This window comes from Chanos chanos, chromosome 2 (assembly GCF_902362185.1).
Source record: "Chanos chanos chromosome 2, fChaCha1.1, whole genome shotgun sequence".
Taxonomy (NCBI): domain Eukaryota; kingdom Metazoa; phylum Chordata; class Actinopteri; order Gonorynchiformes; family Chanidae; genus Chanos; species Chanos chanos.
This window is the reverse complement of record NC_044496.1, coordinates 58877177-58904179: the sequence shown is the minus strand read 5'-3', so window position 1 is coordinate 58904179 and position 27003 is coordinate 58877177. Positions and strand designations below refer to the sequence as shown.

Genomic DNA, 27003 nt, shown 5'->3' with positions numbered 1-27003 from the left:
GTTTTCATTTTACAGAGAGAAGAGCGAAGACGAGATTAGGGTTATGAATAAAATATGATGTGGATATTTACAGGAAGCGCCAGCAGTGTCGTCCGCAGTTACATGGTTGTGTGTGGGGCTGCTGGGGTGGACATCCAAATACAAGCATTTAAATGGTTCTGTCGATGTGTGTGTGTATTGGTCTGTCTGTGTGTGTGTGTGAAAGAGAGAGAGAGAGAGACAGAGGCAGAAACAGAGAGAGTGTGTGTATGTAGGCGGTCAGGATGGCATAGGCATGCTTGTTTACCAGAGTAAGACAAAGTCTCTCAGACACTCTCTCTCTCTCTCTCTCTCTCTCTCTCTCTCTCTTTCCCTCTCTCTCTCTCTCTCTCTTTCTCTACACCATCCTCCACTCCCACAGCCTTCCTCCTGACACAGGCATCAGCCTTTGATGACTCTGTCCTTTCAGAACATGGACAAAGGACCAGAGAATGCTGTCCCAATCCACCCTCTCATTTCTGCTCCTCACATGTGGCTGTACTCGTCTGTGGTGAGACAGAAAAAAGATTCATCGGGGCACTTAATATCGATTGATGAGCTGTAATCATATTCCATGGGACTGATTAGAGTGTGTGATTGCAGGGAAAAACGTGAATTGGATTTTGGACAGAGAATCATGAGGAACGCAGCAGACTAAGAATATATAGAATGATAATTCATATGAGTTCTGTCTTATATGAAATCAGCATCATTACAGTAACATATACAGAGTCTGAGAAGATCATTACTGAACATCCCAGTGGCAATAAACAGTGACTGGCCTGCCAAGACATTCTCTGATGTTGGTATGTTCATCTTTACAGTAGCTGGGTCATTTCTCTGCTCTGTAATGTCTGTTTTTTAAAGTCTTTAATAGCTCTGCCTTCAAAGGTGGCCTCATGTTCTTGAATGAACAGAGATTTAATGGTGTTGTGGACCACACACACACATGCTCACGTTAGAGATTATGTAATTAATTATGTAGCTGAGGAATGAGACATACATTGGTGGGTGTGGCCAGTTATGTAGATGAAGAGTGAGACATGCTATGGGAGGGCTGATTATGTAAATTAAGAGTGAGACATGCTGTAGTGGGTGTGACCAAATATGTAAATAGAGAGTGAGATCTGCTATAGTGGGTGTGGCCAGACATATACATATGGAGAGTGACATGCTCTAGTGGGTGTGACCAAATATGCAAATAGAGAGTGAGACATGCTCTAATGGGTGAAACACAGATTCAGCACTGAACAGCAGCAGTAGGCCCCTGCATAGAGGCACCATCAGTCAGGTATAGCAGCAGAGGGGCCCACAGGTGTTGTGTCCAGAACTCAAAACTGGTGTAATCCATCCACGCCCACTACGCATTCTGACTGCAGTAATACTGTAATAAGAGTCAACAATAATGTTACAGTAATACCTCAATAAGGCTACAATAATCCTGCAATAATACCACAATAATACTGCAAAAAATGACACAATAATACCACAGTAATACAGCAATAACACTGTATTAATACTACAATAATACAGCGATAATACTGCAATAATACCGCAATAATACTGCAAAAAATGAGGCAATAATACTACAATAATACAGAAATAACACGGCATTAATACTACAATAATACAGCGATAATACAGCACTAATACTACAGTAATACTGAAATAATACTACAGTAATACGGCAATAATATAGCAATAATACTACAGTAATACTGCAATAATACTTCAATAATACTACAGTAATACTACAATAATACAGCAATAATACTACAATAATACTATAATAATATGACAATAAAACTACAATAATCCTGCAGTAAGACTCAACAGTAATACTGCAATAATACTAGAAAAACACTCTGCAATACTAATACTACTCCCCTCTTCTCCCCACACTTACAAACCTTCAACACTCAGTCATTAATTCATTCATGCATTTATACATTTATTTAATGAAGTTCAAATTTCACATTTACTGGATCACTGTTTGTTACTAAGGTTCATTTCCAACCTGAAATATTCAAGCCCTGCCTACTACCTTAAGAGAGTCACGGATGAGGGGACAAGATTTCCCATAGACATGAAAAATGAAACAGGAAGGAGCCGGGTCACATGCATGTTTTATGCCAGTCACACATCCCAAAGTCCCATTACATAAAGCTACTGTGCTGGAAAAGGCTGGCCAATCCAGATTAGTTTACACTGTAATGCTAATCTGAGCAACAAAGCATTCTCACTCTCTAGGTTGGCATCAGAACAGCACAGCACAGCCTGGGAGAGCTCCCCCTACTGGTAAACATCTGTCCATCCTCTTCAGATCTGTGAAAAACTGACTACACTAAGGCTCTGAACTTGACTAACACTAGACTAACACTTGGGACTCATCTAAGACTAGACTAACACTAACACTAGACTAACACTAACACTAGGCTAGCACTAACACCAGACTAACACTAACACTGGATTAACACTAACACTAGACTAACACCAACAGTAGATTAACACTAACACTAGACTAACACTAACACTAGATTAACACTAACACTAGACTAACACTAACACTAGATTAACACTAACACTAGATTAACACAAACAGTAGATTAATACTAACACTAGACTAACACTAACACTAGACTAACACTAACACTAGATTAACACTAACCCTATATTAACACTGGGGGATGCTTCTGCTTGTTTCCTGCTTTTAAAAGCTCATTCCATTTGATTGGCCTCTCCAGTCTTACTCCAAATGTTCTGTATTAAAACTTACTTCATACCATTCATGTGACAAATGAGTCCTTTTATGGTTCTCTGAAGAGAAGTAAAATAAGGTTCTCTGAAAGAGTAAAATAAGTCATTTGAGTAAATTGTGATAATATTAAATGCTTGTAAAATATGCTCAGTTATTTCACATAAACTGTATGATCTTGGAATTTATTTTTTATGCAAATGGTTCTACCCTTGTATTTGAGACTTTAAATCATATTAAGCTGATGATCACTGATGACCTGCTGATTTCTGTAAGGAGACAGAAGAGTGTGTCTCGTAACTGTAGAATTTAAACAAAAGGTTTTCCTTTTGGTACCTTTAAAAATATCATTAGCCCTCCATAAGGAAGCTCATACATCTACCCTGTATTTCTCCAAGCCTCATATTCAGTTTCTAGAGTGACTGGACAACATTAACAGGCTTTGGGCAAAAAAGCCTTGAATGATTATAGTTCAAAATTACAAATACAAAAACACAGCATAATTTCAAACTGTATTTGTTTAACGGTTTGAGATTCAGAGATAATGGGATGTAATCACACAATTTAAATATAAGCCACAATCCAAATGTAGTGATTTATCACACAAAAGTAACAAAGCTCCATGAGAAATAAAGAATCTGAGATTGTTCCAGAAAACCTTATCAGAATCAGTAACTGTGAGTCATTTTCCATCCGTCTTTAAAATCCATTTCCCTGGTCAGTGCCATCATGCCGGTCACAAGAGAAGAAAGGATGAATTCAAGAGTCCATTTAACAAACAGCTACTTTAATAAAAAGCCCATTCAGCAAACAGCTACTTTAATGAAAAAACTTTGATGGGTTTGAAACATGGAAATCTCCTGATTTTTCTACATTTGTGTTTGAATACATGTGAAAAAGAAAAGGCAGACATAACACGTGGGAGGAGTGATGGATTTATCTTTTTATTAAACGTACATAAATCAGCCATAAATAATGACTACAGTTGACATAAACACAAGCAGCACTAGAGGAGGGCAACAAGACCGTAGACCTGATAAAACAAGACCGTAGACCTGATAAAACAAGACCGTAGACCTGATAAAACAAGACCGTAGACCTGATAAAACAAGGAAGGTTCTTTTGCATCTTCAGAGAGGTTTCCACTTTTGTTGTGTAATCTTTTTGTTCCAGTTATACAACATGCTGATGTCCTTCATTTAGGCACTTGAGTTTTCCTACAAAACCCATCTTTGGTCATAAATCCTGGTCTTAGGGTTTTATGATTGGTTTATGACAACTAGTTCAGGCTGAATAAACCACTTTTTATCTACACCTAAATCAAAGCACAGTGTTTCTAAAGGGTTAGGCAGTAAGGCCAGATTTGGACATGGACATCAAAAGGAGAGACAGTGGAAGGGCATCTGACGTCATCAAACATTACAGCTACTTAATACTTCACAAAGTCAAAGCGAGGAGCACGCATGGAAAAAACCCACAACTTACACATCCTCTGGAAACAGAGAGGTTTCACACATTCCATCTGATGATCTAATTAACGATAGGCTTTTACATCAACAACTAACTTCTGTTTTACAGTTGACTCTGTGTGTGTGTGTGTGTGTGTGTGTGTGTGTGTGTGTGTGTGTGTGTGTGTGTGTGTGTGTGCACGCACGTTCGTGCACATGCAAGTGTGAATGCGTTTTGTGAGTGCATTGGTTGGACACGATTTCTTTGCACTGAACTAAGTGGAATGTCTTGGAAAAATAGATGTTTACTCTGATACTAAGCAGTAAAAAATACACATGTGCACCTCAGGCAGTCCTGATACGTAAAGATCATTGCACTGGTGTAGGGCGGAGAATCGGTGCTCCCTCATATGTGGGAGGACCATGTGAATCTGTCGTTCAGTCTCCTTTGCAGCTAAACATGCATCATATTTTTAATATACTCAGATATTAAGCCTAATAGTCCACATGATTTAAACTCCAATTTGTGCATCATAGATACACAAAAGACACCTACACAGTTCATAAAAACCCTTTTTTGTTTTTTCAGGACATTTACACAGTCGTTGCGTACATTAACAGTTTTTTTTTTTTATCCCTCAGTCTGACTGGAGTCCATACGACGACATTCAGTGGATAAACATCCGTTCTTCTCTTCTCTCATTATGTACAGGACAGTTCAGACCCTCACGCCTTCCATCACTCTCCAACTCACAACCAAACGAAACAATTCAGCACATAATGAACATAAACACAGAGGAGATAAAGTCTTTTCTCTGAGATCGATCAAAAACAGAGAGCGGGTGTGGTGCCCAGCCATGGGTCACAGGCTGCTTGTGTCCATTTCTGAATAAACATCTGAAGAGAATGGCCTGAACATATATCTCCTACATCCCACAGAACCCTACATTAGTAACAGAAAAGTCTTCACAGATCTTACAGTTAATTTACAGTTATAAACCATACCATGCCCTTGACAAATGTTAGTCCTCGGTGTGTTAAGCTGGTTGTTTTCTGTGGATTAAAACAAAATCCCCTTTTTTCTCAAACTACACTCTCAGCTTCTTTGGAGCAAATTTAAAGAGTGATAAAAGTATTCTGATATTCTCAGACCTCAAATGTTCTCCGTCAGCTGCCTCATGTGCCTTGCGTTTAGATCAGTTTTCATGTCCATTTTGGTACATTAGACCTTTATGGGATTATTACAAACTTGGCACACTGTCCATTTTTTTTTCTTTTCTTTTTTTATGCAATTTGTTTTCCATACAACAAACTTTTTTTAATCTGTAATGTGACACTGTCAGTACACTTGTCTGATAAAAGCACAGACAAACTGCTGGAGATGCAGTCAGAGTCAGGACCCCTACAAAATCACACCCCACCTTTGTCCTCCTCACTCAACTCAACCCAATACCTCAGTTTCTCTCGCTCTCTCTCTCCCCCCCTCTCTCTCTCCCTCTCTCTCCCTCGATCTGTCTCTCTCTCTCTCTCTCTCTCTCTCCCCTCTCTCTCTCTCCTTCGATCTTCCTCTTTCTCTCTCTCTCTCTCTCTCTCTCTCTCTTCATCTCTTTCTCTGTCTCTACCTTATTCACCCACAGGGCTCTAGAGCCTTGCACTGAAAGCTCCACGCACACACATTAGTGCTGTTGACCTCAGGTTTCTCCTCCAGCAGCAGCCTTTCACTCCTTTCACTCCTTTCACTCCTTTCACTCTTTCACTCTGACGTTTTTGTGTGTTTTCATCTCCACTGACCATCAGCTTTGCTGATCCTGGGAAACACAGCCTATCAATCCAGGGGAAGATTCTGTTCCCTAGAATTGTTAACATGAGTCTCTACTGGCAGCCAAAACCACTTTCAGTCCCGAATTTTACAATATTTCTTTTTAAGTGTGGAGCACTCACATGGGTTTTTCTTTTATCCAGTGCTGGGACTTTCTCTCATGCTTAACATTTTATGGTTTGTGGTGGCCATTTAAAGTTGTAGGATGGTTTGTTTTCACCTTGAGGCAGTTTCCTGTGTATATGCTAATCCCCAGCACTAAACTAGCCCAGTCTGCATGTGTATGTGTAAGGGATAGGGATGGTATATCAGTGGCGACTGGCCATTGGCAATGTAGTAGTTGCTGAAGTTGTGGTCAGCCATGTATGGTGCAGGTTGGTAGTAACAGGTGACGTTGTTGGTGTTTGGGATGATGTTCTGCTCTCCGAGAACCTTGAGTGCAAGTATGGTGATCATGTTGAGTGTCTGTCGACGCTCGTGACCCATCAGACACACAGTGCTCTCGTTAACGACCCGCCGCAGAGTCATCAGGTAATCGTACTTACTCTTCTCCTCACCAATGAAGTGGTTGCGCAGGTAAGACTCGATCTTACGCTGCTGCTCGTTCACGTCAGGGAAGTCGATGAAGAACCGCGAGCACATGTAGCGCTCCAGGGTTTTGATCTCTGTCTCACTGGCGGGCTTGAAGTCTCGTACCAGCAGGTTGCTGTACTTCAGCAGACCACCACCTCTGATCTCCTCTGGGTTGCGTGTGGCAATAAGCCGATATCTTAGGTGGTCCATGGCCTGCTCAAAGTCACCATACATACTCTCTGCCACAACCGTGACATTGGGCACCTCTCGGGCAGGGTGAGAAGGTTCTTTCACCTCCGAGCTGGGTGAAGTTGAACTCTCCGAGGCCATGGCACAAGTCCCTGTCTCTGACGATGCGGAACGTTCCAGAGTTTCTGACTGTCTCAGAGCATGTGGTGATGTCACAGAGGGTTCTGGAACCACTGTTGTTCCTGCAAAAGCTTCTGAAATCTGCGCTGGCACTGCAGAAATTTCCTGCTTCTTAGGTGATGCTGTGGGAGATTCTACAACTGGTGAGTTTAATACAGGCTCTGGTGATAAAGATCTTGATGAGGATAGTGAATAAGGTTCTAGAGGATGTGATTCTAAAACCTCTGGTAATGACACAGGTGTTTCCAGAGGATTTAATAATAACACAGGAGGCTGGAGAGCCTTTGGCAGGAGTACGGGAGGTTCGAGAACATGTGCTGAAAAGGTGGTGGGTTCTGGAGCGTGTGTGGGTTCTGGAGCGTGTGATGACGCAACAGGAAGTTGTGGTGTTGGGGCATCACATTGTATTTTGTCTGTAATAGTTGTGGGGGCTGTGAGAGGTGATGTGGGGGTTTTAGAGGGAGAATCTGTGGTGTGAGACGCATAATCTGTGTGCTCTGTAAAATGGGATGGTAGACTCTCAGCTGCACTCAGTGTTTCAGCTGCACACTCCTCTCTCTCTGCATGGGGAGGAAGCGCTGGACCAGTGGCAGGGATGTCATCTACCTGAATAACAGGCTGGGAATTCACCTGAATAATAGGTTTTTGTGTACTAGGCTGTGTTATTGGCACTTTGTCTAAGAAATGCTGGGTCTTTGCGGTTTCATCTGTTGCGCTGTGATGATGGTTGGCAGTTGGAGCAGGATGATGGTTGGGCGTGGTCTCACCTGTCTCTGGCTCTGCGCTCTGACACTGAAGGCATGACTCTGGTAACTCAGCAATCTGGCGTGGGCCATGCGTCTCCTCTGATTTCACACCGTTCACCTGGACTGGGACGGTAAGAGCTGGGGCGGACATGTCTAACACACTGAGCTGAGGCTCATTGTCTGGTGAGGCACTAGGAGAAGACTCCAAGCAGTTCGTGGAAAGACCTGGCAGTTTCACTTGCATAGGTATGGATTCCATAGGGTCAGTTTTAGGTGGATGCAATAGATGACAAGACATAACTGGGGACTCATTCGACAGATGTTTGTCAGCAGGACGTGCTGCTGAGGTGACCTTTCTGGACATTTTCCTTGGAGGTTTTGGTGAAGAGTGCTTAAGTACAACCATTTGTGAACTTCGACTGTTTTTCTTTGCAGGTGGTGGTAAAGGGTACTCATCACATGATTCCAGTGTCATTTGTGTGTGAAATGTGTTTGCTGAGGATTGGAATATAGCTGGTTCAGGAGGAGCCCCCGGTTCAGTGGTTTTCTCTGGAGTCGGCACCGCTTCACAGGTTATACCTGTGGGCTCAGCCTGGTGCATAACTCCTGCTTCAGATGGTTTTACAGCTGATACGTTTTCAGTTTGTGAAAACTCCCTCCCGCTGACATGCATTTCATTGACTGACGAGTTTGATGATTTCTCTGCAATGCTACTGTCCTCTACCACTACCATATGTTCAACACCTTTACCTGAATCAACACCTTTACCTGAATCAACGCTTTCCCCGTTCACACCGAGTCCTTTTACTTCTTCCCTGCAAACAGCACCAGTTTCACTTGTCTCATCTTTCATATGAACTGTTCCTGTTTCACAGACCTCCTCCCCCTCCACAGATTCATTCATAGATTTGCCGGGCTCTTCCACCTCCTCCATGTGCACTGTCTCAACAGACACATTTTTTGCTAATGGCTGAAGGTCTTGCTCTACCTGCATCATATCAGCATCGAGGTGGCACAGGCTTCCGTGCAAAGAGGGCACGTTTTCCGCATCACACAACATGTCCGTATCACTTTCCTGCTTACTCTGTGTGTCTGCTGTGCTGGAAGATGTCTCGTGTGAAGCAGCTGGGTGAGACTCATCCCTCTGAGCCAGAGAGACGCTCTGATCTCTAGCTTCACGCTGTGCAGCCTCTCTCCGCTCAGCCTCCAAATAAGATTCTAACATACGGTCCAGAATGATCTGGAAGGAGTCCACGCTGAACTCAAACTGACGCCGCAGTGAGTTAACAAACTTGAGCTCCACGTTCTTGCCACTGTTGTTGGACAATGAGATGAGGCTCCATCTGTCATGTTCAGTGAAGACTTTGACCATTTTCTGCACATAGGCCTCCTTCATGGTAAGAGCTGTGATTTTGTCCTTGTTGACCCCCTGCGGCAGAAAGTCCAGCAGGCAGCCCAGAACCACCTCCTTTATGATCTGGAAGTCTTCCTGTTTGGGTAGCTCCACCCCAAAGATGATATCCAAATCCTTGTAGCTGGTGCCGTTTTCCTTGACCAGCACATGGCTAGCTGTCGAGCCATTAAGACGAACATCCCTCACCTTGATGTTCTTGGCAATCAGTTTGTCCCTGACTACATGGATAATGTCCTTGGGCTTCACCTCTAGGGTGGGAAAATTGCCCCTGCCATGAATAGGGATGACCTCTGTGAGCACCTGGTCAAGAGTTTCCACCTGCTCCTTGGTCAGGTTATGGAACCTGCGGTCATTCTTAGGCTCTGTCATCTTCTCCACCTCTGTAAAGAGATAAAGAGGGAGAGACAGAGAGAGAGACAGAGACAGAGAGGGACAGACAGAGAGAGAGAGAGAGAGAGAGAGAGAGAGTTATCACCAGGTAGATAATTCACTAATTTACAGTGGACCGTTGCTAAGAGGCTCAAGAGAATATGGCTGAGCAAATAGAACAGGATGCCACTTTCAGACATGCATAAAAACTGTATCCAGTTTCTCTTAGTAATGGATTTTTTCTCCATCTTTTCAAGTTATTCACATTTCTGAGTACAGAGGGGCATTTTGTATTTTAGACTGTGAAATGTCAGTCCAAGATGTATCTCAAGACCACAAAGCAGTGGTGTTTCATGGGGGAAGCATCCATCAATAGTTACTGTAACATACAAGAGTCATGGCTGAGGAGCCTTTAGGACAACCAACACTGACCAAAATCAATAACAATCACCGCACTCATCAGAGCAGAACATCGCTTAAGGTTAGGAAAATTAAGTTCAGATTACATCGCCATGTTAGGCCTGCACGACTGTCATCATAAGCAAAGCAGACTCTTAATATTTTCCTGAATCAGATGGCAAAAATATGCTAAAAAGCTAAACATAATTAATTGGCATCTGTTCTGAGAATCTCTTCAGCCTGACTTTCACAGTTGACAGCGTTCCTAAAATGCTAATTGTATAAGGCTTCCTACAGGCTGAGATGGAAGGAACTCTCCTTAGACTAATTTAAATGTCTTAAAGTGTTTAATTTAACTAACATCCATGGACATGGCATGTTTTAGCCATTTCCCTCTGAGGGAGAAAATGATATTTTTCCCTGTCTGAGTGGGTTAGATCGTGCATCTCTCTTTGTCGCTAAGTATCTCCTCTGGATGACTCATTCTGTGAGGTAAAGGACTGGATCATTTCTCACAGTCTTTGGGTGTGTGTGTGTGTGTGTGTGCTTGGGGGGGGGGGGGGGTGCACTGTTTCAGCTGAAGTATGTAACATGTACACGAAGACAGACATGTGCAATAAATTGCACAGACTTTTGAAATTGACTTGTTTAGCATTTGATTGTTTCAAACACACTGCATTATACCGTACCGCACAAAATGTTTGAAAAGACGTTTAAAAAACACACACGAGATAAAAGATGTAAATGTTTCTGTCAGTAAATTTTGCCTTTTGGGAAAACTGAGGGCTAGAGTATTCAATCAGACACTCTGTGCCAGACAGTGAGTATTGATTGCTTTTGTGCTGGAGGTAACAGGGTTAACTTGAATGACTCACTGCCAGTGGAATGCATTAATCACCACAGCATCACTAATTAAAGGGTATATGTATAACAACACTTGGCAGCATGTGTGAGAAAAGCAGGAAAAAACACAGGCACATACACATGAAAACAGACCTGAACACATACACATGAAAACAGACCTGAACACATTCACCTGAAGACGCATACACATGAAAACAGACCTGAACACATACACATGAAAACAGACCTGAACACATACACCTGAAGACACATACACATGAAAACAGACCTGAACACATACACATGAAAACAGACCTGAACACATTCACCTGAAGACACATACGCATGAAAACAGACCTGAACACATACACATGAAAACAGACCTGAACACATACACCTGAAGACACATACACATGAAAACAGACCTGAACACATACACATGAAAACAGACCTGAACACATTCACCTGAAGACACAAACACATGAAAACAGACCTGAACACATACACATGAAAACAGACCTGAACACATTCACCTGAAGACAGACCTGAACACATACACCTGAAGACAGAACTCCAACTCCCTCCAACAAAAAATCATCTACAGACAACTACATTACACATATGTTAGCAATTTCCTCATCAAAACTAGCTGTTACCATGACAATAACAGTCTGCCCCTTTATATGACCTAGATGGTACAGATTTCTTCCAAGTTCTCATTCTTTAACTGAAAAAACACTACGAATTTGACGAACTAAAACTGACCAAGCTTTCATTTAGCAGGTATGAATCCTTAATGATGATGAAGATGATGATGATGGTTATTGTTATAATTATAATAATTATTTTTGTTGTTGTTGTTTTTGTTGTTATTATTGTTGTTGTTGTTGTTGTTGTTTTGTTGTTGTTGTTATTATTGTTATTATTAGTGTTTTTGTTATTGTAGTGGTTGTTCCTTGTTTGTTTGTTTGTTCTGTGAAAGACAAGTATTAGCCAGTTCTTCGAAGTCCATGGAGGACTGCTGACTGCCCACTAAAGAATATATAGTTATCATTTTTGGAGTTCTTTGTAAAACATTTCAGTTCATTTACATTCAAGTATAATAATATATGATGACAAGATACACACCTGCAAATCTGGAAAGAAAGAATATGTTTCATTGTCATAGTTAACTGGTCAATAGATAAACTCCAGTCTCCAGTCACTTGTTTGGTTCCTCGGTGAAAAAATATGTTTATTCAAATGATGATGAGTTTTGGTTGTTTAGTCAAGATGTTTACATATTTCCTTTCATTAGCAGTTGGTTATTTTTAATGGCTTTGGCCCTGCTGTGGACCTGATCATTCGGAGCTGTGTAAAATGACAGAAGCATGTTTGGGTCAGCACATGTGGTACTGAACAGCACGTGACTTAATGAGAGTGAGAGACTAATGTTGAAATGGCACGTTGTTTTTGTTAAAACTTGTGTGAGAATGTGCGAAGAGTTTCTGTTATTCATTAGGAGACAGTCCTTCAGCACTTTCCATTGACCCACTGGTCAGATATTTACGGAAACAACACAAAATGCGATTGCTTATTTTCATAGTTTAGACTCATTCAGTCACCGTGCTTTTGTTCTAATCAATCACTTTTTGAAACATGTGACCAAATCAGTTGCACGACATATTAGGTAATTGGAGTTCATTGCTTTTGTGCTTAAACTGAAAATAATCTAAACTGAAAATAAATGAAGACTTCTTGATCTAATAGCGTCTAACACTGTGTTAATCATTATCTTACAGTACTCACTACTCAGGGACACAGTCAGCCACCTCATTCACTGTCACAGACAATATCTTCTTCATTTAGTCAACGTCCCTATGTATTCTCAGCAACAGCTCTGGAAGTTCACTGCAAGGAATATTTGAGTGTGCATTCTCACAATGTCCACGAGAACAGAATATTTACATTAACATAAAGTACATGCTCGGTCCATTCATACGGTTCTGATCATCCTTACAGGCGTGTCATGATGTTTGCGCACGGTGACTAACCAAAGCAACATTACATACAACATCAGCGTTTGCTTTCCAGCTGTTCATTCAAGTGACAGGCTGCTCCACCACGCGATAATTAAGTCCATGGGAACTTTTCATGCTACGACAAGTAGCCATGTTTCGGCTTGCTCCTCTAGGGTAACTAAAAGACGTGATTGAATGAAATCAGGCAGAAAGGGGTTGTGACGTAATTAATTACTTGATGAGACGGTGAAAAACCATATAGAGCGATGAGTCCCACGGTCATTTAACAACTTTGCCTATGGCGTCCAGAGGGCTCGCGAAACAGGGCTGTTCGACCCCTGTCCACAGTCTCTCCCGCACGATTTCTTACAAATGTGAAGGTAATGATGGAATTTTAGCTATGCAGTGCCAGGGTTTTGTTTTTCCTCTATACCCTTTGCCTCCCCCGCCCCTCTCACGCGCTCACTCTCCCGCAAACAAGCCGGTGTGAGTCATAGCTGTAGAAAAAAACTGCACCCAAATGCGCTTCCCCACCTGACTAGTATTCTCTTCCCATAAATCTTACAAATGCAGCAGTTCAAATTGACTGAAACTAGCTCCTCCCGAATTGATTCATAGTCTAATGCCTTAATTCAGTAGAGTCGACGTCGTTTTGAAATTTTCACATTTAAATGACATATTCCTAAAAACTTCATCATCTATATTTGAAATGGTTTATAATGAGCAAGCCAAATCGGCTTTATAAAATCTACGTTTGAAAACTTCAGCGTGCGCACGCACACACACACACACACACACACACACACACAGTTGCAAAACAACGACGTGGCGAAGTGTGGCGTCTTCCATTCGACACGCACGCACAACGCGCGCGTGACAGCTTCAACTCACAGCAAGACAGTGAGAGAAGTGCGGATGCCTCCTGTTAGCTTAAACTAAACTGACATTTTCACTGTTTTCCCCCAGTGATTCATTGATCACATGGATGTTTCCATTGCACACTTTTACAAATGTCCATGATAATTCAAAAATAACATGATGGGATCGTTTCCTTTCCTATTTAGCAAACTCTTTTGGCGCAGTTGCTGCATCCGTCAAATCTGCAGTCTACAATGTAAGAACACAACGGCAGTAAGTTAATAACACATGCACTGTAGTGCTACTGATGATAAGAGACGCTGAGTGTGTGGGTTATTTCATCGTTCCATTTAGAAAACTTTGGACGTGTCAACAGATTGTCACGATTTTAAAGAACTCTTGTTAGCTTGAACATTTGTTGTTTTACATTGTAATCAGTGGTTGTGTTACATTTCTTGTAACATATCGTGATTCAAATTATTCTTAAAATAAATCCCTTCATAATTCAACACGATCATCAGAATACTGACCTATATCAAACCCAGGAATAGGCCTTTGTAAAAGATGAGCTATTGAAATAAACGAAAATTCCTTAACTCACCTCCAAAAACCCCTCGGAAAAATTAATAGAGAACGTTGGAGTTGCGCGTCAGTGATGATCCCCACACGGTAATATCCAATAGGGTTTTGGTCCACGGGTCTATCTTTTCGGGTTCATTCGGTAGAATTCCGGAGAGAAGCAGTGCGCAGGGCTCGGTCGCTGTCCAAACTGAGCGTGGTTCTGAAGCGAAACTCTTAAATATCTCTCACTGTTTTCTCCCTCAGAGCCAGTAGCGTAAAGCAGTTTCCATGGTAACCTGGCGTCATACTTTTAAGGTAGTCCACATAGTCACAACAATGGCACCTATCAAAAGACAGTGGAGCGGGTGTTAACAGGTGTCAAGTATGTGTTCGCGTATGGAGGTGTAGAATATCTCGTTATATATACACCAAACTACGGTAATGTAAACAGCTATAAGAATAAACTATTCGCTTGACTATTTAATGATGGAACATTTGATCGTCAAAACCGCATTTAAAAGAGACCAAATTCATTGCCATGTTAGAAACAATGTCAAGCGGTATCAATACGTAGCCATTCCATTTGTTCAGTTTAAAACTGAAGCACAGACGAGCAGATGGTCTAACGGAATGGTTCATAGCAAAATATTTTTGGTTGTTGACTCTGAAAACCCCATATGTGAAAAATGAGGGACTGGCAAAAGAAAGAAAAAGTGACTTGTGTCCAGAGTGCGAATCATACAATAACAATTGGGGAGGGGGGGTCAACTTTTTCTCCAGGGATGTATACCATAGGATATATAAATGTTTCGACCCCCCCCACGGAACTGCTGTTTTTGCCTCTTTGGGGGGCGGGGTCCAAGTCTTAATTAGGGGGTGTCAGAACCCCCCCCCCCCCGTAATTCGAACGCTGCTTGTGTCTTCAAAGAGGGGCACGTTCCCCAACATACCCTACGCACCGCCCAGAGCACTGTCCTGTCTCTATTCCTACTCACAGGCCTCGGCAAAAGTTTAATGTGTGTGAGTTGTAGTCATTTTGACGATTATAAAATAATCAGCTGTGTGCTCTTAGACCTTACACTCTGAGTGCGAAATATGGGGGGAACAATCCATAAATTTCGGGAAAAATGAAAACTTCGTGACGTAGGAACAGCCAGCGGCCGGTTATTAAACTGTAAATCCGCTGTGAAGACATGGAAAGACAAACTTTCTTGTATTTTCGCAAACTTTTAAAACCCTATGCACATACAGACAACGGACTAAATAAAGACACGAACCAGAACATTCGTCACAAGTGCGTTGAGGCTCTGTGAATTTCATTGAACGGACGTTGAATATAACCTGAAATAGGGTTTGTTTTAATGAGCTTAATGACAGTCCTGTATTGTGGGCTCTGTGACTAATTTATTCTTTGTCAACAAATACAGGCAGCGGGGTTGAGCCCTGGGTTTAGGCAGTTTATGGTTGCTCTAGGGAGGTCGTGCACGCGCTGCAGTGCTGTGGCTGCACTGAATATTGTATCAGGCAGTCAGTGACTCATCCCTCTCTTGCTCCCGTGATGTAGAGACGCAAACCCAATCATCAATCAACCCCCTCCCCCACTCCAGCCCACGTCAGCGTTGGCTCTCCGCAGTGAAAGTCCAGACAAGCTTGTCATGCTCGCCGCTCTGGGCGCTCCTCGCCGATAGCCTACACCCACTCTGGTTCTTGAATCTTCTGAACTGTAGCCCACATCAGTGATAAGATGATAACGATGTGTACCAAAACATAATGCATAGAATGAAAACAACAACATCTGTCTTTGATTTGCACCAGTGATGGCAACTTTCTATAATATTTCGTGACAAATACAAAATGTTAAAATAACACGTACTCTTTAGACTGCGCAAAACATACACACGAAGTACGTTGTCGTTCACGATTACAGTAAGCGCCTTTGAAACAGGCAACTGCTCCTAAAGCTTGAAAGCTCGATAACCTGGTTGCCAGAAATATCGAGGTTCCAAGGAACACCATGAATACTGAAAGCAATAGTGCTAGCAAGATGAAAGGTCAATTTACTCGTTTCCAAAAATAAAAGTGACGTCACTAGACTTGTACCAAAACTGACCGAGAGCGGAGTCTATTAAAAAACGCCTGATTTGAACACGAGCTCCAACGAGTTCCCGAATGCATGTGACGTCAAACAAGCACGCCTTCAAAGGCGTGACCGCAATGATTCGATGTCATCTGTGTTCTGTAATGAAGCCGGAAGTGGGAGATACTGCCGTCAGGCAAAACCAAAACAGAAATAACGGTAGCTGTAAACCCAAGGAAGTTTACTCTTAATTGAAAATATCTGGGCAGCTTTTCCACGTCGTCTATCAAAAAGTAACCAGCTGAAGGCAAATTTCCATCATGTCGAATATGGAAAGTATCCTTCCACACAAATGGGAAGAAAAACAACACTCTTAGAGACGGCTAAATTCACTAATGCTAATGTTAACGTCTATTGGCTAGCTGGTTTGGATGCCATACAGTGTCTGGGGCCCTTTGCTTATTGTGAGGACTTTATCGTCTATTCATTAGTAGAAACTGCGTTCTCTAAGATGAGTGGATATTTAAATGTCGTGCCTCTGACAGTCACCAGTCTGTGTGTATTCGTATTATTAGACAGCTAAATTAGCGGACGCTTTGTTGCCTGCTGACGAGCCTTTAACTGAGCAAACTTCTACTGACAAACCTCCCAGGTCAACATTACGTTCGACAAAATTATTCTATAATAAGATAACTCTATGCTGCAAGGTGATTTGCTTTGAAAAGGACGAGCTTTGCCATTCCTTCCTAGAGAGGAGCTAATTCAAGATAATCTGCTGAGTGACTTGTAACTTGTAGAACGTGGAGGCTAACTGAGTTTAATTTTAATGTTCGGTCATCTGAACAACGAATTTAAATGAACTGTTTTATACAGAATATTGGTTGTGACCTTATTTCTGTAGAATTCTCTCTAAAAAGAACGAATCCTGTATTACGATTTGCTCTTTGCAGTTTTGCTACACCAGTGAGAATCCTGTTTCTGTAGTATAACTTCGGTTAGCGAAACAACACTTCGGTTAAAGTCATATTTCACCCAGTATTACATCTGACTGGTGCCCTCGGACTGGAAAACAATAAAATACTTCATGGCGTTGTGTGTTTTTGTGTTTGGAGAAATTAACCAGTTAATGTCTGATACCTCTAAACTGTAGGTACAGTGAAACCAGCAGACAGTAATGTATTGTAATGACTGCAGTGTAGTCATCTGTCACTGGCCAAGTCTCAGGGGAAGTGTGGTAAAGTGTGGTGGGTACTGTGAACAGCCTTTTTTTCTCGACTGAATAATGTGCAATGCACAAAGGATTGCACTTAGGAAAGCATAAGCTGTAGTATGTTCCTTTACTTCAAATCTCAGAGCACCTGTTCAACCTGAAATTTGCTGCTAAAGAGCTTCAGAGGAACTCCAAGAAATGTGACAAAGAGGAGAAGGCGGAGAAGGCCAAAGTGAAGAAGGTGAGGTTGGAATATCCTTGTATCCTAATCGGAATGCTCTTGGAATTCTGTCAGAGAGATGATGCAGGTTTTGGTCCCTCCTCCCTCTACACTATGCAACAGAAGTAATACCAATACTCAAACTCTGTTGAAGTGTTTGGTCTTAGTAATGAAGTGCATTTCCAAACTGGTGCTCTTATATCTCTGGTCAGTGGAGTAAACACAGGCAAAGATGAAGCTGTTACAGTTCTTGTCACAGCTGCAAATCAGTTAAATCTCTTCCCCTGGAGCCAGAGATGTTTTTCATGTGGGTCTTTGAGTGTGTTTTAATGTGGAGTTAGTGTTATTGTGTTCTCTGTATATCAGCCCAACTCTCAAACAGTCCACTCTCATACCCTGCCCAGGCCATTCAGAAAGGCAACATGGAAGTGGCACGGATACATGCAGAAAACGCAATTCGACAGAAGAACCAGTCTGTGAATTTCCTCAGGATGAGTGCGAGAGTGGACGCAGTGGCCGCGCGTGTTCAGACAGCAGTGACCATGGGCAAGGTCGGTTAAAGGAAACCATATATATATATATACACACAAAATAAACCATATTCCATTAACTAGACCATGTTCTGTGTACCAAGGTCGGTTAAAGAAAACCATATATATATTTATACACACAATAAACCATATTCCATTAACTAGACCATATACTGTGTACCAAGGTCGGTTAAAGAAAACTATGTGTTCGCCACAGCGCCACCTGTTTGACCGAGCGGGAATCGCCTGTCACACCGATGGCTATAAGTGCACTCTAGACGTACTGTCACATGGTGCTAACTTCAGATGTTTGGATCAGTTGTTGATTTTCTCATTGTTTTGACAACGCGTGGACAAGCGCGGGTGTGTGAGCCAGCTGCCTGGTGTGACATGAGAAGGTTGTGACTGCTCACGGCGGCATCATAGAATGGACATTTAAGGGTTAAGGACTGACTTTCAGATCACCAGCGTTTGTTGACTGAATGAGAGATTGCGTAACGGTGACGTGATTTGTGTAAGCAAATGACAGCTCGTGTGAAGAGAGACTGATTGCTTATTCTTCTGATGAATGCGGAGATGCCGCGCGTCTGAGATGCGTCACATCTTCACGGCTCTATGCCTGTCATCAGAGTGAAGCAGTGTTCTTAACATGGTTGTGGTAAAGCGTGGTGGGATTAAGGAGCTGTACAGAACCTAAGTGAGAGAGTGACACCTACCTGTGAAACTGAGTAATTGTTAAGAAAGTGAAATGGTAAATATACCCAAGTGTTGCATATGATCCCTAAATCTGTCTGATCCTGTCAGATAACAAAAGAGAGAGATGGGCCAAGCCCAGAGCCCCCCACATATGAAAACATCTTTTATTCCACAAGCTCTTTTCTCAGAATGTCCTCAGTGCAGCTCAGTCTGACCACCTAACTGTAATACACCCCACTGTCTGTTTTCAAAGGCGACTGAAAAATGAGCTGTGTTGTGTTTTTTTTTTCCTGAGAAGATGAAGTAATAAGCAGTCTTTGTTTTGAAAGGTGACTAAATCCATGGCAGGAGTTGTGAAGTCGATGGATGCTACTCTGAAGACGATGAACCTGGAGAAGGTAAAGTTTGATGCTGCTGTTGAAAAGCCCTGTGTGATGCAGAGTGTAGTTACATGTGTGATAAATGTCTAAGGATGTGAGTGAATGAATTGCAATGAATACCTCTCCTACAGACTGGCAATGAGGCCCCATTTTCACTCCACTGTCTGTCTCTGAGGTAGTCTACAGTGTACACTAGATTAAAGTATAGAGTAGTAATGCGTTTTTCCTAAGGCTGTTTGAAAGGACTAACTCTAATGTTTGGAAATGTACCCAACCTGCAGTTGCTCTTGTAGATTTCAGCTTTGATGGACAAGTTCGAGCACCAGTTTGAAACTCTCGACGTGCAGACAGCCCAGATGGAGGATACAATGGGCAACACAACCACGCTGACTACACCACAGGTACCATAACACAACCACACTACAGTTACCATAACACAACCACACCACAGTTACCATAACACAACCACACTACAGTTACCATAACACAGGTACCATAACATAACCACACTGACCACACCACAGGTAGCGTAAAGCACTGCCTTGAACACACACATGGTTCCTGCAGAGGGACAGGGAGCTGCAATATCCAGTCAAACAGTTTCCAGTTACAGTCTTTTCACTAATAAACCCTGTGCAAAAAGCAGCAAAGCATAGAAATGCATTCATTTTTGTTTGTTTGTTTGTTTGTTTGTTTGCTTGTTTGTACAGTGGTGAATGCACTAATGTGGACCCTCTGTGTTCCCTCAGAATGAAGTGGACTCTCTGATGCAGGAGATGGCTGATGAGGCTGGGTAAGACACTGTGTTGAGAGTCTTAGTCAGAGAGAGGTTCTGCAGTATGCAGGGGTCTCTTCTGATGTCCTGCTGTGAGTGAACAGGCCAGAGGAGTGCCGCTGGAGAGAGACCATTTTCACTGCATAGAAACCATATCATTTTCAGCTGATAGAGCGGTGACTGTGCAGTGGCTGTTCCAGAGAGCACTGTGAAGATGCATGAGTGATTTTATAGAAAGGTCACCGAGCTCCTGGACAGGACATGCACTCAGTCAGCCATTGCGTGTGTGTGTGCGTGCGCGTGTGTGTGGTTGTGTGTGTGCATGTGTGTGTTTATTCTTGACAGGTTGGATTTGAACATGGAGCTGCCCCAGGGTCAGACCGGCTCCGTGGGCACCAGTGTGGCATCAGCAGAGCAGGTGGAGTATCACAGCACGGCAGCTGGCAACCGCTTAGTGCAATCCTGTCTTAATCCAGTCTTAATCTTACCTCAGTCCAGTCTTAATCCATATCTCACTTCAGTCCAGTCTTCATGCAGCGCACCTCAGCCAAATCTTAGATCCTCCTGCGTGTGGAAAAATTTCTGATTGAATGAACATTGACTTTCAGCAGCCGTAATCTACAACTAAGTGACCACTTTATGTTGTATTCATTTTTATGATGTTACAACTGTTACTCAAATCAAACACTGCACTTAAAGAAACAGTTGTTGTTATGGATTGGCAACATTTAAAATGTTCTGTTTTAAAATTTTGATCTTATCATCAAATAATCTCCCCCTTCCTCTTGGTTTGGTTTGCTTTCAGGATGAGCTTTCACAGAGGCTGGCCAGACTACGGGACCAGATGTAGAGCAACATATCTGCAAGTGTGTGTGTGTGTGTGTAGGAGAGAATGAGTGTCTCTATGTGCATGCGCACATGAGTGTGTGTGTGTGTGTGTGTGTGTGTTTCCATGCCTGCAGCAGCGATCTCGTTCCGATGACTGCTCTGAACTGGAAAGTGTAATAAAACTGACTCCAAACTCGCAGTACCCCGCTCTCTGCCTCATGGTGGCGCTGAAGAGGGAGTTTTCTGTCTCTCTGTCAGAGATTGCTCCACAGAAGAGGATTCCCTCCTCCCTCCCTAGCTCCTCTGGTTGTTTAACAGTCTGTCTGTCTGTACGGACAGTGATGGAGGACTTGTGTATTATGGTGTTATTAATCGCTGTTACTGCACTCAGCATGGATTTGCCTTGCGTTTGAGAAGAGTATGATTTACGGAGTCAGTGTAATCTAACAGAGTAGCACAGTGTAGCACAGTGCTGTTTAGCTGTGAAGTACACAGTGGGTATGTACAGTGCTGTTTTGCTGTGAAGTACACAGTGGGTATGTACAGTGCTGTTTGGCTGTGAAATACACAGTGGGTATGTACCGGGGGGTGAAGAGCTAGCTGACACATTTCACCCTTTGACATGCTGTCATTACTGGACAGCGTGGCCTCACTCCATCACTGCTCTCCACTCTGCTGCAGACATGCACCCAAGAGGGTCTCTCATTTCAGGTCCTTCCATATCAAGGCTCCCTCGCACATTCATTTGGTAAGATGTTTTTGTTTGTTATTTGGTAAGATGTTTTTGTTTGTTATTTGGTAAGATGTTTTTGTTTGTTATGATTATGTGAAAAGAGCCACTGATGAGGTGGACAGACATTTATGTATCATTGTCTCTGTGATGCATTGCTAAACTTTTGATTCAGGGCTTTATTAAGACTTTGAGTCAATAAAGATTTTTAACACAAATGCTTGTCAAAGTACCACTAGCAGTCATGAAGATGGCTGTCAGAGAAGAGTGTAGTAAGTGACAGCCGTGTTTTTATGGCCTGTGTCACTAGACCCGAGGCCCCGGTCCTCTCACGCGGTTCAGCCCACTCTCACACTCTCCAGGTCCCAAGAACAGATGACTGTTCATTAAAGAGATGATTACTCATTAAAGAAAAAAAGAAACACTTCAATATTTGTTTAGAGTCGTTTCTCACAAAAGAAAGAGCGTCTTTGTCAAGAAGTTGACCCACAGATTTAAAGTGATGGCGCTTTGTCTTAAAAGGTTATTTTATCATGCGATATATCTGTTACTCCTGACAAACATTACATTCAAGGATAGAAACGCTGTATGTGTCTGTGTCTGTCACAAATGTTTTGTATGCCACAGGGAAAGAGATTTTTCCAATAAAGAAGCAGCAGGTGTTAGAGTTATTCTACCAAAGGTTTGTACCAACGTGAGGGACAGTGATGGTTTTTATCAGAAGAGAACAATCAGTATCAGTTTCGTTTGTTCGTTTTTTCACTCCGTCTGCCTTTAAAGAGCAAATCAGTGTGAAAGCCTATGGAAACCTTCAGCATTAGGCAAAGTCGACACCATTCATGTGTGTAACTACCACGTTCTCTGTAAGGTGCAGGTTCCAGAAAACAGGCTTCACGTAAGTTCACGTTTACCATCACTTTTAACTGCCGTGGATGGGTCAGCTACCTTCTGTCTAAGCTGTGATGAATTTCCTTTTAAGTTCTGCTGAAATCAGATGAATGGAAATGGGTGGAGAAGGCGCTTTTACTCTTGTGTTTGACACCTCAGAGACTCTGTGAGTGTGAGTGTGTGTGTGTGTGTGTGTGGAGGTGGAGAAAGAGGGTGTAGAGTTGTATCACGTTGGTATTAAACGCCTTGTAATGTCACAGCCGGTATCTGCTCTGTGAAAGCATCGCTCAGAGATGACTGGGTGATTCACCCTGTGGAGACCTGAGACTGGGAGCTCATTGTGTAGAGAATGGTGAGCTTTGATAGCCATGCAGTTGGCTCTGTCTCCCTCCCCTTTGCTCTGACTCCTCAAACAGGAAACAGATGGCAGGTCAAAAGTCTCACCTGGGTCGGAAACAGCGCTCCGTCACTCGCATGCCAAGCCGTCATTACCGTAGCGATGAAGGGAGTGCTCTATCTCCCTCAGCTGCAACCAATTTCAGGGACTGAGTGCGGACGGTGTGCCGGCCGCTCCTGCCAGGGTCCCGCCACATGACCTCTGACCTTCAGAGAAAGCACGTCTCAGCCAATTATAATCAAGAGCTTGTGACTGACAGCTCAGCCTGGCAGAAGCCTCCATTACATTCATTGCCACAGACAATTTTATGAGCCGTTGTTATGCCATTACTCTAGTTCTGATTCCCTCAGCTGAACATGTGAGCGCAGACAGGAATTCCCTTCTTGTCTTGAGTAATGGGAGAGGAAGGCTAGTCTTAAAGGCAGTCTTTCTCTTAGCCTCACTCTCTTTCCTGACAACATGTGAGTAACCTCTCCACAGTCAAGGCCCACAGCGTCTCTGACCAAGCGTCGCCGTTTTTACATAAAGACCACGCGGTTCACTAAACATCGCTGTCTTTTCCTAAGACTGGGCATTTGACCAAACAGCTTGTTTTCCTATGTCTGGTTACTGGCATTGATGAGTCAAGATTTTCACTCTAATGACTGAGATGAGTTCACAGCAGATTGTCAGTGTTTTTCAGTGTCTCATAATTCAGAATGCAAATCATCTGCATTCAGTAAACAGCCCTCTGCTCCGCTCTGGATTACTCCCTGCTTAACGTGGAAAGACAGGCCACGCTCCTATCTGCACTTCCAGGCATTTCTGAATCTCCTGAATCTTCCCTGCCAATGGCAGGTGCTGAAAGAGATCCACAACCTGCAGTGAATGGCTGCCTATTCACGCCTCTGCGAGGCTAAGAGGGCGCTGTTCCGCTGTGGCAGGCAGAGCCGTGCGCTCTGAACTCTGGAGGTGTCCGTCAGCAGCGGGACTGGAGCCGCTCTCTCTGATAGGCCAGTGCGCAGCGTGGAGCTGATGTCGGACATGGGGGCTAACGTGGCATTTCCCCTGCCCCCTGCCTCGCCCTGGCTGGCTGTGAAACTGAGGCCGTCCCGTGAAGGTAATCTGCACATTTAGCCTCATGTCCCCTCCACCCTCTAACACACATTCAATTTTCTCTCTGTCTGGCAGCTGTGGGGAAGAGAGGGAGGGCAGGCAGAGACAGGAAACTCTGCGCATTGGTTCTGCCTGCTCTGCTTGGGCATGTGTGTCTAATTGCACAAGCAAAGGGCTTTTCCCAGTTTCCACTGCACTTCTACACACACACACACACACACACACACACACAGGACATCTGCCCATCACCTCCGCTGCCATGACTTTCTCTACAAATATGTTAATGCTGCTTTTAATTTGGTTTTATTGCTCTTTGCTGTGGCAGCTGGGTCTGTGGTTTCCACTGCCCGTGAGCGCGGCCCATTACGCTCGGAATGGATCTCGGCCGCCCTCTGCCAAACTTCGTCTTCACTGTCTGTTACGCCCGCGCAGCCGACGGCCAGGTTAGCATGGCCCCATCAGAGAACATGGCCGGGCTGGCTCTGTCATCACGAATGAGTTAAATCTATCATAGCAAATGATCAGGTTAGCTCTGTCCTGGTGAATGATCACGTTAGCTCAATAACAGTGAATGGCCTGGTTAACTCTCTCATAGCGAATGATCGTGTCAGCCGTGTTACTGACGGAGCGCGTCTCTGAGAAGTCTGACAGATGAGCATTTTTACAGTCGGTCGGGTCTGGTGACAGCAGAGCGGCATGAGAGGCTGTCATAACACACTTTAATGGCCCGAACAGCGGCAGGCTCTCTGTACTTTATAGGGAGAGAAGGAGAAGGTTAGAAGGTGATAAGATGACTGGCTGATGACCTCTGTCAGAGCCACATGGGGTGAGAGAGAGAGAGAGAGGAAACACATTAAACATCATTTCACTCTGAGAATGAACCACTGTATCTCCATCTGAAAGCTTTTGTACATAAAGACATCAACTGAGTGGAGTCACTTTATTCTGTGGTACAAGATGACAGCATTCCACACGGCCACTTTGTGCTGCAGTGGCACTCTCAGCGTGGAGGTGGGGAGAGGTAGCAGTCGGTCTGGGCCGGAGACAGAGAGAGTGAGAAACAACGTACTCACATATGGAAAAGCGTTTGGCAGTCTGCAGTTAGTCACACTCCTGCGGCTCTAATTGAATTACCGTTGACAGCACGCTGCAGGCTGACTGGGAGACCCTAAGCAGGCTGCAGGCGGGGTGTGAGTGTGCCTGGGAGTGGGGCATTTGCCCTGAAATCAATTACCAGTGTGGGGGGCCAGGGGGATCCAGGCTAGGCTGCCACATCCTGCAGGTCAGCCCTGGGACTGACAGCAGCATCTGGGGTATCCCCATCACCCTGACCCCAGGCAATACTTAAAAGCCACCCGCGAAGGAGTGGGCATAGGGCGGCACTAAATCACCCGGCGGGCCCTGCCACCTGATACGCGGAGCTTTGAGCATCCCGCGCCATGGCAGCTTCTCCTGTCTCAGTGAAATGAAGTGGAGGAGGTAAGTGCAGTGGAGAGAATGGATAAGGTGTCAAGGACAGGAAGCTGGCAGAGTCAAACAGCATCAATCCTGCCGAGGCAGCGCTGTCAGAGCCAGGGCCGCTATCTGATCACTTCAAACACACAGGCCCAGTCCCACATTGGGCCCACTTCCACTGAGATGTGCTCTCGCCCTCAGACGACTTCCACGTGATTAATCGACCCAGGTTTGATAAAGCCAGCGAACGCGGAGAAGTGAGGCAGCCAAGCCGCTGTGCATTTCACATTACTCAGAAACAAAAAGTGAAGGAGTGTGTGTGTGCGTGTGTGTGTGTGTGTGTCTGTCTGTGTCTGTGTCTGTGAGTGTGTGTGTGTGTGTGTGTGTGTGAGAGAGAGAGAGAGAGAGAGACTGGTTCAGATGCAGTGCACAGTCCTTTGCTTTCTCTGTTTACAGACTAAAGATTGGCAGACTGGACAAGACTGCACCGTTACCCATTCGTTCAGTCCAGTGTTGGATCAGCAGACACAGGACTGAGGACTGACAGAGAGAGGATCAGGCTTGTTAGAGTTATCCTCCATCAGCTCCACCAGTCACACACAGCACAAGTGCAAACATCACCTGTGGTCAGCGGGGTCTCCTGTGTACTCCTGCAGGGGCTTTGGGTCTGGAGAAAACATTAAAGCACGCGGCACACAGGGAGGGGCCGGGGGCAGGGGTGATGGACAGCAGGGGTCAGAATGTGGAAAATGTTTGTTGGTCCAGCACTGAATCCCTGAGACTTGCTGACAGGTCTCTCCACTGCTGACTTCCTCTTTACACAACTCAGGTCTGCCATGCAGGAGACAGGCCTGAGGAGGGATTGATGGCCAAATGATTCATGTTGAAGTGAATGATTGCGGTACTGTTTTAATGTTCGATGAGTGCTGATGAAACAAGAGGCTGACCTGAGAACAGTGTCAACATATGGTTAAAAAAATAAGCTGAAGAAATGAGGCATCTTAAAATCTTTGAGTTCATGAGGACTTTCTAGACTGGGTAGAGTGTGAAGGCAGGTGTTTGGGTCTGTCACTGTGAACTGAGATGGTAAAGTGTTTAACTGTGAATTGAGATGGTAAAGTGTTTGTCTAACTGTATTGCCAGGTTTGTTTGGAGGCTCGGGGAGGTGTGAATGTGGAATCCTTAAGGCAGGCAGGAGGGAGGTGATGTGATAGATGACAGGGGAGTCAGAGGCTGTGAGGAGCACGAGTGCTGTGTGTCTGGTGGGATGGCTGTGTAGTAAAGCTCTGTCAGCTGACCGCATGGCAGGCCTGGCCACCAGCAGCATCTGCACGCCCACAACAACTGTCACTCAATACACTAAGACTTGGTCTAATGATGAGTACTTATAGATTCTAGTATTAAAATGACACAGAAAAGTGCCAGAGCACATGTCTTCCAATAATACAGAACTATTAGTAACTGATAAAATTGACTGAGCGTTTTAGTTATTGGGCAACACCAGCTCAGCCCCAAACACCTTCAGGAGCTGGCCCTTTTCTTCACTTCAG

At 43.8% G+C, this 27003-nt stretch overlaps 2 protein-coding genes across 2 annotated transcripts; one reads left to right on the top strand and one right to left on the bottom strand.

Annotated features, from left to right (window-relative positions):
• Window positions 1–6298: 6298 nt before the first annotated feature.
• Window positions 6299–9511, bottom strand: LOC115805126 (terminal nucleotidyltransferase 5C-like). Its single transcript, XM_030765607.1, has 2 exons — window positions 8952–9511; window positions 6299–6929 (listed from the first exon to the last, which is right to left on the bottom strand). Exons 1-2 carry the CDS (start codon window positions 9509–9511, stop codon window positions 6299–6301), a joined length of 1191 nt encoding a protein of 396 aa, XP_030621467.1.
• A 6941-nt stretch (window positions 9512–16452) lies between these two features.
• Window positions 16453–21963, top strand: LOC115804303 (charged multivesicular body protein 1b). Its single transcript, XM_030764672.1, has 8 exons — window positions 16453–16585; window positions 17603–17700; window positions 18084–18230; window positions 19235–19303; window positions 19579–19686; window positions 20035–20078; window positions 20406–20478; window positions 20866–21963. The coding sequence occupies exons 1-8, from the start codon at window positions 16570–16572 to the stop codon at window positions 20908–20910; spliced, it is 600 nt and encodes a 199-aa protein (XP_030620532.1). The 5' UTR covers window positions 16453–16569; the 3' UTR covers window positions 20911–21963.
• Window positions 21964–27003: the final 5040 nt, after the last annotated feature.

What these genes read in the sequence shown, in the direction of transcription:
- LOC115804303 (XM_030764672.1), top strand. An exon ending in CCACGCTGACTACACCACAG is followed by an intron (nt 19,687 to 20,034) that starts GTACCATAACAC and finishes GTGTTCCCTCAG; the next exon opens with AATGAAGTGGACTCTCTGAT. An exon ending in GTGTGGCATCAGCAGAGCAG is followed by an intron (nt 20,479 to 20,865) that starts GTGGAGTATCAC and finishes GTTTGCTTTCAG; the next exon opens with GATGAGCTTTCACAGAGGCT.
- LOC115805126 (XM_030765607.1), bottom strand. Translation starts at nt 9,511, where the DNA reads ATGACAGAGCCTAAGAATGACCGCAGGTTCCATAACCTGACCAAGGAG. An exon ending in CAGATCATTCTGGACCGTAT is followed by an intron (nt 6,930 to 8,951) that starts GTTAGAATCTTA and finishes GGCCTCGGAGAG; the next exon opens with TTCAACTTCACCCAGCTCGG.